Here is a 12,554-nt window from a genome sequence, read left to right as displayed (position 1 = left end):
TTTTAAGGATTTCAGGAATTAAATAAATCCAATATGATACGATTACTATAACAACAGGAATGCATATGTTAAAATAGTTTCTCTGCAGGAGGAAAAGATTTTACGTTTTGCTTATCAAGCAGAACGCTTTTTGCTTTTTCATTGCTGTCTTAAGTAAAATAAATTGCACCAGTTATGGATTTTGTGAAATTATAGTATTTTGATCCAAGATTATAATAAGAATTTCAGACAGAGCCATCCCAAATCTAACTGTAAACATACACAGAAAAAGGGAAGCAAAGAAAAGTGGATTTTTTTTTTGTCTTCATCACATTTGACAAAGCATACTGTAAACTCAGGCTTTCCTCCAATCTTCAGGAGAATAGTGACATTATCTTGGAAGAGATTGCAGCGACTAAATGTAATTTTCTGCTTTGGGACTGATTGTCTGCCAATTCTTTGCAAATTAGTGCCAAGAAGGGCAAAGTAAAAACATTGAAAAAAAAAAAAAACACAGACAGCTGCACCAAAAGCAGAACTCAGATTTTTAACTCAATATTCAAGTGATCTTATCAAACAATGGATTTTGTTTTTCTCTGTTTTGACACGAAACTAGTAACAAGAAGGAGGTTGTTGGAAAAAAAAAACATAGTTTCCTATGCCACACACTTTTCCTCGCTCATTCTAACAAGCAGACAGTCAATCACTAGTGGATTAAAGCAGCCCAGAAAGTCATTAAGCCAGCCTGAGGTCTGATCAAATACCACCCTAGAGTGGACTCATGCCAGCCTGCAGCCTTCTGTGAGAGCCAATAAATCAGAGTCAGTAAGTATCAGACCCAGAGCTCCCAGAGAAACACCAGGGAATACGTTCTTTCAGCCAGCAAATAAACACTGCAGCTGAGCTCAAGGCCAGAATAATGACCATCATTAAACCAACCTCTCTCCACATCCCACACACAGAACCTGAGAAACCCATACTGAGCTGCTGATAGTCCTCCGCGTGTGTGCAACCTTCAGATGAAAGTACAAGCATGGGTTTGCAGAGGTTATGGTTAGCTGGGGAGAACAAGCCACATAAAAATTCAACAACTACTGGGAAAGAAAACCTTGGCTCATATTAAACAAAGCGGAACAAATAGCCAAAAAACTTTTTCATTACAAATGAGATCCCCACTCTCTCAGGGCTTCTGGTCAGACGAAACAGGCTCACGTGTAGATGACTAATCTCGCTCGGTTCCGAAGAAATGCTGATCATTTTCCGGCAATAACTCACACAGAAACTGAGAGTAAATTTATCGCATCAGTCCTGTGTGCTTTGGCAGTTCATGGGCGGTTCTGTCCGGTTAATTTCAGTAACATTAAGCAAATATAATAAAATGATAGAAGATTTAGAGCTTCTCCATAAGTACTTCAGATTGATTGTACTCGGTAACAAAAAAAAGCTTTTTTTTTAAAGAACATTTTAGTGTTGGCAATATATTTTCAGTCATTTTCAAAACATGTGTGCATCATGGCCAGAACCATTAACAATTCCGTTCAGAAAATATTTATTAGTGGTACAATTATTTCTTTTTTTCACATTTTGTAATGTTACCCAGGTTTCAGTGTACTTTGCTGGAATCTTGTGTGATCCAATCGCAAGGCAACTTTATTTATATAGCACCTTTCAGCCATAGACAATTCAAAGTGCTTGTAAAAGAAGTAAAAAACAACATACAACAAGAAGATAATAAAAGGAAAGTAAATTAAAGTTTAAGCAGATTAAAAATGAACAAAATAAACATTACAGTTTTGAATATAGTTAAAAAAATACATTTAAGAATAGGCATCTGCAAATAAGAAGGTTTTAACCTTGTTCTAAATAAACTCAAGGTAGGGGCAGTCTTACAGTGAACAGGAAGCTTATTCCATAATGTTGGAGAATAAAAACTAAAAGCTGCTTCACCATGTTTAGTTCTGACTCTCGGAATAGTTAAAAAGGTTTGATTATGATGATCTTAAAGGTCTGAGTGGTATATAGGGTTGAAGAAGATCAGAAATGTAGTCTGGGTTTCTATTATGAAGTGCTTTGTAAACCATTAAGGAGATTTTAAATTCTGTTCTTTGAGCAACAGGCAGCCAGTGCAGGGATCTTAGAACTGGACTGATATGCTGATCTCTTTTTGTTCTAGTTAGGACTCTTGCAGCAGCATTCTGGAGAACCTGGAGCTGTCTTATTGCTTTTTTTGATAATCCAGTAAAAATTCCATTGCAGTAATCAAGTCTACTAAAAACAAAGGCATGAGCTAATAGCACAAATAAGAGCATAATTGTGATGCAGAAGAAAATAAGAGAATAAGGGGTTTCAAAGTTGTTTGCAAATAAAAATTGCTGTGGTGTGCAATTGCATTCAGTCTCACTGAATTTATACTTTTTAGAACAATTTGTTATGACAATTGCAGCTGCAAGTAATTTTGCGGTTTGTCTCTACCAGCTTTGCATATCTAGAAACGGACGTTTTTTAATCATTCTTCCCAAAAGAAAAAGCGAAAGCCAGGGTCAGGGAGACTGAAGTAAAAGCATCTGAAAAAAACATTTTAAGCCTCCATATAAATTTGCAATTAGATTTAGGCCTGTACTTCGGCGAGGATATTGCAAAATCAAGTTGCACGTGTGACAAAATTGGTCCCTTTTTAGAGCTTTGCATAGTTTAACAGGTAATAGTTCTGTCATGTTGTTATAAACAGAAAAAGAACTAAATAGAAAAGTTTATTCCTAAAACCTTCAAAAATAATTTTGCTTTTGATTTATGTCTAAGTCCAGAAAGAAGACTTTACATGTAATACTGACTGATGATCTTTTTGGTTTATAAAATGATTTTGATGAGACATCTTAACTACAGTGAACATATGAAAATTCCCCATGAAAACCTGGAGAGTCAACAAATAGTCAAGCCTTTAACTTAGTTTAGCTCAGTTCTCCTTAAAGGGGCAATATATAAAATTTACTTTTTTGAGCTTTACATCAAGTTATAACATTATTTTCGCACCGAAAACGTGCCTGGAATGTTGCTTTTATTGTTTCATGAATCATTCCACTAAATAATCCTGGAATGATTTAATTCTCAAATGAGATTAAATCATTTGAGAATTATTTAATCTCCCCTAGTGTAACCAAGCACTGCCTTTTCAAAGAACCTCCTGCTTGGAGCGAAAGTCCCCAGCCAAGCTTCGACTTCAGAGCTTCCCTTCAACATCAACTCTCCCACTCAGCTCCTTCAGACTAGTGGCAGCAGCAATAGACAAACACTTGGGGTAACTGAGCTGAGCTCATTAAACAAGCTATTTCTCAGTGAGATGCCAGTAAAACTGTTTTCAAACCATTAATAGAGGAATATTGTCCTGATGACTTGCTGAAAGCAGAGTGTCGGAAAGAGTAGTGGATTCTTAAAGTGACAGATATCAATTTCTTTTAAGTAATGTTTGATATACACACCATTTTTAGAGCGACTCAAGGTTACATGGTTACTTAATTATGTTATAAGATGACTCTGTGTCTGGAATATACATAATAATGTCCCTTTATAGCAGGGGTGGGCACTCCTGGTCCTCGAGGGCCGATGTCCTGCAACTCTTAGATGTCTCCCTGGTCCAACACACTTGAATCCAACAGCTGAATCACCTCCCAAGTGCAGTCAGGTTCACCAGAGTCCTGCTAATGACCTCATTATTTGACTAGGGTGTGTTGAAGTAGAGATACATCTAAAAGTTGCAGGACACCGGAGTACCCACTCCTGCTTTATAGGATAAGAAGTCAGAACAAAAACATAACATTTTAAGACTTGTGTCGATTTTCATCTAGGTTTTAAGAACTGTATGAATGAATGCCTTGCATTCATTCATACAGTTCCTGCTCTCTTCTACTTTCAGGGTGCTTTGTCACCTACAGCCGTGAAACAAATGCCCCTTTTCATATCCCTCACTAGTGATACAAATACCTCATTTCTTGTGGCTTGACACTAGGGGAAGCCTGAGCTGGGATACTGATTGGAATAACTGATGGGATTGCTGAAAACTGGCTCCAAAAAAACATCCTTTGTTTTCCAAGGAAATGTAAATTTTTTGCTACTTTGACCTGTTTTCTGCTACCAAGGTTGGTTCGCAAAGTGAAAGAGTTGGACGTGAAAAGAAACAGAGAGGTTGGAGGAGAACGCAGGTGGTGAGAGGTGATCCCTGTTTCTAGCAACTATTTTCCACACATAAAATAATACATATATGAAATATGTATTCATATGTATCCCCAAGTCTGCCTTTCAAATCAATGTGAAACACCTGATCCTGTAGTATTACCAAACAGCAGTCCAAAACAACCCAATACTTTTCACACACTCACAGGAATGTGGGGAATACTTTTTATTCATCAGGGGGTGCTGCTTATATTAATCTATTCTTTTCTCTCTTTTTCCCAGGAAAATGTTAATTTGCAGTGAATATATGTGGAGGTTTCAGTGTGTAAAGCAGCCTGTTAAGGTTGTATTGTTTATGAAAAAATGGTCCAGAAGTAATCAGCAGCGTACGAGAGCAGAATATGAGTGTAAGATGATGTTGGTTTGAGTCCAAGAAGAAAAACAGCCATAAAAAAGTCAGACAGTCAAGGGGGAAAATAATCTCTCCTGCTAGCTTAGTGCACTATTGGAAATGTGAGATTTGAAAAAGACAACAACTTTTACCCTTTCAAGATGTCCTGCCCACGGCGCCGGACTCGCTGTGCTTCCCTCTGGTCCACGCTCCCGGTGAAGCGGCTATCTTGGTAAGGTCCACTTCCAGTTTGAGCACAAGTCACCTGCATGGCACTGAGACACACTGCCGCCCATCCCAGCAGCATCTGAGCCAGCTTCCCTGATCCCATTGGTCGGTCTGGCTATCCCCTCTGCTGGAGCTCCCCCTGCTTTGCTAAGGCTCTCGCTCTGTATGATGTAGCTCCAGGAACCAAATCTACATCCAGAACGGGCCTGGCGTTGACTCCTGGGCAGGGGCTGGAAAGAAAAAGGAAAAATTATGATGTGTTAAACTTACACTTTGGAGTTCAACTCTTGTTAAAGAAAAAACTTTTGAAGCGATCAGATTTATCCCCACTGTCAAATAAACTCTCCTGCCAGCTTTTTGAAGACAAGTTTATAGCAGTTAATAAGTAATAAGATATAACATTATCTATTTCTGGTGGCAAATTATCTGTAAAATGAGGCTTTGAGGACTAATTTTGGTAGTAAAGAGTGATGATACATCAAGTGTACAAGAGTCTCAGTTGGTAAAAACTTAGGCCAAAGTTAACTATGTCAAAAGGGCTTTCTGAAAACCTAATTATTTAAGCTTTTTTCAATTGCCAAGCTAATGCATACCTAAATGACAAGTAGCTTAAACATAATCCTCCTACCTAAAGCAAACACACATTGCTTTTTGTTCTTTTTTGTTTTCACCATCATGATCCAGGAAGGTTTAGGTCTTGGGAGATGTAATTCAGAAAGTCATTTTATCCTATATATGTTCTAACCTTTAAAATAACTACATACGGTACTTTAACACTCACACACACACATACATACATACATACTAAATCCTCTCAACTAATTTTGTATCTTTTAAATATTTAATAAGTGCTTGAATTACATCATTTGATTGCTGCTTCCCTAATAAATTATCCAAAGTTACTGAAATCCCCATTACCCTGTCCATTTCTTTCCTCTCTCTTATATATTTTCTACAATAAATCAGCACATGTTCTACTCCTCCACAATAAGAACAATCCACTTCTGTGATCATTTTCCATCTTGCCTTTAATTGTTTGTCTTTTCTCCCAGCTGCACCCTAAAAGTGATCAACCACCTGCAACAATCAACTCCTTGGTATTTAAGCCTCTCTGTTTCTGATGGATCATGAAGTGGAGCTATTTAATCTATATTTTATCCATTCTTTTTATCAACAAAATCACAGTTTCCAAGAGTTGTAATAACCTGAGATCATGTAAAAAAAATTTTCATGTGATTGGTTTGAGTTATTTATTTGAAATGGGAAAGTGCAGATCAGCTGATCCACACCTAAAACTAGCGTATGTGTCAGATTTAGCTGGTTTCCATCTGTAGTCCCAAGTGGATGGGACATTAAAAAAAGTAATATGAGAGCCAGCCAAACCACACAACAAGAGAAAAACACAAAGCAATGAACACTTTTATCTGCCCAAACATTGTTCCAAAGATTTAAAGTCTTATTCTCATTTCTCACATACAGTTGCCAGGGGACTTACCAACCAATTCTATTTCTGGCTTAATTTACTTCATACTGATGAAATATTAGTAAATTTTATTTTATCTCTTACAGTTAAGTGTTATCGTTGCGTGTTATCAAAATTAGTCTAGCTGATCGTTTTTTAAGAAATTGCTTATAAAGTTTGTTTTACTGAAGTGACCGTATGGAGGAGAAAAGGAAGAAAGCGGGAAGTTGAAACATCACAGACTAAAATATTAACTACATGCTTTTATCAGAATGAAATGACTTCTAGCTGCCCAAATGTGAGCAGAAGTGCAATCTATCCAGTCATTAAATTAGTTTTTTGATTTTTCTTTTATTGTCCATTAAAAAATCAAAGCAGGAGACATCCATTCAAAACATATGTCTTGTTTACAAGAGGAAAAGCAGACAACACTGGCCTTCATCTAAACAATATGGTGGTAAAGAAGCAGATGAAAGGCTGCCAACATGATGAACAAAAGCTGGACCCGTATTCTCATAGAATCTTAAGTTTCTGTGAAGTCATTTTGGGAAAATTCTTTGATTTCAAGGAAATTCCACCATTCTTACCTGAGTAAGATCAACTATTCACAAAGCACTTTAGGCCTGACGTGACCTTCTATGATAAGAAAATGTTAGTAGTGAGGACTTTTTCCTGAGTCTTAACCAGAGAAGATGGCAGAAAGACTGACAGAAAAGAGACGCTTTCCATAAAAATGTGATAGCCATGCCGACTGCAGGCACTGCATGTTAATGCTGTGTGGCATTTATTTCAATTTTCCATAGTTTCATCAACAAGACACTTTTTTTTAATGGAGTGAGTGAACAGTTACTTTCTATCAGTTATTTTCTATCAACTGAATACTGGGGTGTATTTGTTTGTGTGGGCGTGTGCGTGTGTGTGTGTGTGTGTCTGTGTGTCTTATTTTGCTTCACGTATCAACCAGAAAAAACTAGATCTAAGAGCGATGTCCTAGAGAGTCCAAATCCTCATCTTAGGCCAGAAAACCTTGGTGATTCCTAAATACGTGTTCCCTCCTGATTCTATCATTTCTTCTAGCAATGCCAATGCATCCACTGTGCATCGTTAGGCATAGGTGTCACAACAATATTTAGATGCTTACAGCAATCCCTGTTGATATTTCACACCTTGTCACTATTTGAGTTAACCTGTGGTAGGTCTGCTGATCAGTGGGGACGGGAACGTGACGGTGAGAAAATGTTTTATTTAAAATGTCCTCATGTAAAGCTGAGGCTATCTTGTGCAAGCATAAGTCACACTGCATTTCTGTCGGACCTTTAATTATCCCACCAATTCCCCTCCTCACCATCTGTGTCGCCATTTCCCCCGTCTCTACCACAAGCGTTTACAGTCCGTATGGGTCAGAGTTGGCGTGAGGATTGCACAGTTTCCCGTCAAGTTTGTGTTTCTTATTACAACATTTATATAAGAAGTAACATCTCAACCCTCAGGCCACGTTTGCTGCAAACACAAGCTTTATAAATGAGGCCACAGGACTTATGGAACAATGTTCTTTAGACAAAAAAGTCTAAAAAATGAATTATTTGAACACCAAAACAGAGGTCATGTTTGGCATAAACTAAAATAAAAACCTGACTATAAAGTATGATAGTTTGGGGGGATGCTTTACTTCAAGACATCATACAATAGCTGGATTGTATGATGGCTTACCACCACTAAATTCTAAACTATGAATTTAGTGCTTGAGAAAAATAAGAAACATCTGTTATGTAAAATTTTTTAAAAGACCTTGACCTTGACCTTGACCTTGATGCATGTCAATGACCCAACACATACCAGTAAATCCACTACAGAAGGGCTGAAACTAAATATTGGAAAATTCAGGGCCAACTCAAAGGTCAAATCTTGACCTCACTGTGATGTTGTGGAGTGACTTGAACTGAGCTGACCATGGCAGAAACCCCTCAAATATCTCACAGCTAAAAGTGAGGAGTGGGGCAAATTGGAAGAGGAAAGGGGCAAAACGACAACATAGGGTATAAATTGGAAAATTGTTTCTCAGATGGGCCAACAAAACCAGTCCAATCAAAAGTTTTGATTTGGGCTGAATTCGGGGAGAATACATAGTCTACATACGTCAACTTGTCCTGTTTTCTAGGATTAAATAAAAATAACTACTGACCAAAGGCCAAGTAGTCATGAAACGGATGTTCTTGGATGTCTTGCTGAGAAAGAGCCATTTGTGTTCTCCCAAATAACAAGCATGTTTTTGGACTGTGGGGAAAAACCAGCAAACCAGAAGAAAAGCCACAATTGTAACAGAAGAATCTGTCAAAATAAAAAAAAATAAAAAATGCTTGGGAACTGATATTTGAGCTTGAAACATTCTCGCTATGAGACAAGAGGGCTGACCATGACACCACCATGTTTTTATTGTTTCAAATGTTAACACAAATAGCCGAGCTTAATATACAGCGCAAGAGAGCAGAACGGTAACCAGCAGTAAAAAAGTAAAATAATTTTTTAATTTGTTTTAATCTGTTTCAATAAAACAACTATAGGCTGCAAAAAGCAAAGAAGTCATCTGGTTAGAAAAAAATATTAGGCAGTGAAAAACTCAAACAAAAAACACTACTACTGCTTTCCGATCATTGATTAAATCAGGGTTTTAAAATCTGTAACAATCTGAAGATAATGAAGAGTCCCTTATTCTAACCCTAATAAGAGTATAAATGGATTTAAACTAGAATGTAGGCCGAAACAAATCTTCATTTATGGTCAGACAGAAATGATTGGGAGCAGAGGGGAATGTCTTAATAAGTATCACATTCTAGCAGTAAACCACTGGAGTCACTTCCTTCTGTCAAACCAGTTAATCATTCTCTACATCAGTTCTTCACCAGCTGCCATCATCCTTAATTTAAAATTACATCCCATTATCGCTTCTGTATGGATAATTTTTTCTCAGAATTACAAGAGATGCATAAAAGCTTTCTAAAAATGGAAAACTTCAACATAAGTTTCACTTAGGATTCTTAAATTGCATAACGACGGGTCCAGAACTTGTATTTAGGAGAGTCTCCTCAAGTCTCCGCAGAGTGTTGGATCTCCTCTCTATCTGGAATAATACATCGTTAGTCTATCAAGAATCATCGGACTGCAAAGACAGTCCATTCAACTGAATGCGTTTTGCTTGGTTCTATTTTTACATTTTATGGGCTGCTATAACATTTGTCCTTGCTAAATAGTCGATTCTGAGCACAGTTCAGTTTGCACCATCTATTAGAGGACATTTGCCAAGTTGCTAAATCCGTCCAACAGACTTTTCTCTCTTAAATTTTATTTTACATGGTTAAAAATTTGGGCCCCTAATATCTATAAAACAATAAAACATTTATGCAAGTCAATGCTATTCCCATTACCTCCTCAAAGCTTTGGTATATTCAGCCTATTTAGTTATTTATATTTAAAGGCTTACTAACTGAAGATGATGGAAAGCAGGGAACTAAATGCAGAGCCAGAAAGATTAACTGGGGTGAATATGTCAAGCAATGTACGGTAAAGTCAACAACTAAGATTATTTTTCTGTCCACCGACATTTGTTTAGGATGAGGGTTTGCTGAGTATTTATGGATAACTTTTTAACAAGAGCCATTAAATGGTTAAATTGATTCAATTGTATAATATTTGGATTAATATGATTTAATTTGAATAAATCTAACTGGAATCTAGTGAACTGGATGCATCTCAATGGAACATGAATCATATTTGAATTTACACGGACTGTGTTGGGGAAATATATATCATCAGGCACCATGTAAATAAAACCAACTTCATTTATCTTAATTAATTTCACTCAGGTGATTCATATATAACCAACAACAATGAAAAGTATATTTGAAAAACCAATTTATTGAGTTACATTTAGAGTTTATGTGCTTCATAAAGCCTCAGTTTCTGAATTTATTTCTAGTCAATGTAACAAACCAACACACAAAAGAAAACAATTGTGACGTGGAGTGAAAATCCTGTATTGGGTTGTAACCTTTTTTGCTTACATTTGTATTCAGTTCCCCTCAGTCAAGACTTTGAAGGACCACGTTTTGCTATAATAACATCTGAACATTTTGAAAATCTACACACTGATTCATTTCAAATTTGCTCAAGTTCATTCAGAATGGCTTGAAATCAAATGCTTCAAAGTCTGGCTACAGATTTTCATTTGGATTTAGGTCTAAACTTTGACTGGGCCACTCTAATGTGTTCAGATGTTTTACTCTAAACCACTCCCTGAAGCTCTGGGTGTAGGTAGAGTCATCGTCGTGATGGAAAGTGAACCTCAGCCACAGTCAAATATTTTGCGCACTTTCTTCCGGTATTAGTTCTGTTTATCATCCCATCAACTAAACCCAAATTCTCTTTTCCAGCTAAATAAAAGGATCCCCGCATCATGATGCCACCTCCGCCATGTTTCATTGTGGTGTTTGCTCAGATGGTAGTTTTCTACCATACACAATGTTTTCTCAAGTGTCAAAAAGTGTAATTTCTTTCTCATCTGGCTCAGATCTTTATTGACTATAAAAGCCTTATAGCCATTATTTTTGATCCAAACCTTCACAAATTGAAAACAGTTGAAATCAGGGAAGTAAATTGTTGGACTGTACCCAAACAAGCCAGAGAAGTCTTTTATTTGTCCACTAAAGCCTGTAAATGTATTGTTTTACTACCCTAACTAAACTGCATTATGTCTTAAATTTTAACATCTTACATTAAAATGAAAGACATTATTGGTCCAGCTCCACTGGAAGCCATGAAGTTTTTTTTTTTCCCCCTCTTTCCTGCCCCGACATTCAACTGCAGTTTTAGCAGCACAATGTGGGCCCCGGATGATATACAACCTCAGCACATCCAAACTCCATCCCCCCCAATCAGGAGCCTATACCACATATGTGACTGGACTAAAGCACAGCGACAAGATTAGACCGGCATTTTATAGTAAAGCATACAAAAATTGGAAGTGACCATAATTCTAATTCAGATTTCTGTAGTTATTTAATAATACTTAATAATTGTAAGTTGAAATCAAAACTTTGAGGTGGTCTGTGCTGCCTCTCCTAATGCTTCCTCTACAAGTGAAAGTTATCTCTAAATCCCCTCAAATCTGAGACAAATGCCTCAGTTTGCAGTCAGGACGTTATATGGAGGCGGGATTAGCGCCGAACAAAAGAAATGCATGATCAATGACCCGACGGAGGAGAACTACTGTCAAATTAAGGCAGGGAAAGGACCCGTCCTTAATGAGTATTGTTGCAGCAAAGCTATTTTCTCTGTTCATCTCCCAACATTTAATTTTGGATCAGTGGTTCGGATGTATGAGATGCAGACAACCTCAAACAAAAAAAAATCAGGGAGAGATAAACGTATTGTGCTAAACACACACAAAAAAACTATTTGAGTCAGAAAAAGATTCTGCTGCAGAAATCTGACGGAATATTTAAAAAATAATAATAATAATCTGAGATACCAGCCGAAGAAAAGCGCAACATCCTCTCCAACTCAATAAAACGCAAGATATTCCCACACAGAAGAAATATCTGAAAAAATCCTTGAAAGATAGCCATGAAACTAAAAACTAAAATTATATACATATATATATATTTAAGCAGCTGGGATATAAAGGCGTTTTCTACGTGTTTTTATAGCAAGCAATAAAAAGTATAACTCGCAGGCGTCAAACATTAAACTTTCCGCAGCTTCTGCGCATCCTAATCTGGTTCTTTGGTCCTAATCTTGAAAGCAGTCGTGCGTGAGCGGATAATCGCCACAAAACAACGGTGTTCCTGAAAGAAAGGTCTCTATCAAAGCCCTTTCACATCCAAATGGTAAGATTAATAAAGAAACCAATACCTTGCAACAGTTCGTTGTGCCTCAGCGTCGAGGAGCCCGGCAATTTGAAACGGGATATGAGCCCCAGAGTGGAATATTGAACTATGGGGCTTGTGAGGGGAAAAGGCAAAAAAAAAAAGAAAAAGAAAAAGTGAAGGAATTGCCCGGTTTCTGCGAGGGGAGGGGACACAGAGCGAGACAGAGGCAGAGGAGGGGGGTAGTAAAGGACTGCAGGACAAACCCACATTCCTCAAGACTCCTGGAGTTGTTATAACAAGGGGCCAAGCAGCGAAACCCACTGTTGCTCACTATCATCAAGCCGGAGGTAAGGGGGGGAAAAAAAACTCAACTTCGGGCGAAACGAGTGATGAGATAACAGTGTGATACTGTAAATAACCTTCAGGTCATGTAAATTACCAATAAAGCATGAAAATTAAGGCT

At 37.4% G+C, this 12,554-nt stretch overlaps 1 protein-coding gene across 1 annotated transcript in view; it reads right to left on the bottom strand.

Moving 5' to 3' along the window:
- The window catches only part of fbn2b (fibrillin 2b), a 71,343-nt gene extending 59,122 nt beyond the window's left edge, over positions 1-12,221 (bottom strand). The window contains exons 1-2 of the mRNA XM_044129416.1: positions 12,135-12,221; positions 4,690-4,995 (exon numbers count right to left, since the gene is read on the bottom strand). Coding sequence (XP_043985351.1) covers positions 4,690-4,868 — 179 coding nt within the window. The 5' untranslated portion in view covers positions 4,869-4,995; positions 12,135-12,221. The remainder of the gene's footprint in view (positions 1-4,689; positions 4,996-12,134) is intronic.
- Positions 12,222-12,554: the final 333 nt, after the last annotated feature.

The sequence above is a fragment of the Gambusia affinis genome, linkage group LG10 (genome assembly GCF_019740435.1).
Source record: "Gambusia affinis linkage group LG10, SWU_Gaff_1.0, whole genome shotgun sequence".
Taxonomy (NCBI): Eukaryota; Metazoa; Chordata; class Actinopteri; order Cyprinodontiformes; family Poeciliidae; genus Gambusia; species Gambusia affinis.
This window is presented reverse-complemented; position numbering and strand designations above follow the sequence as displayed.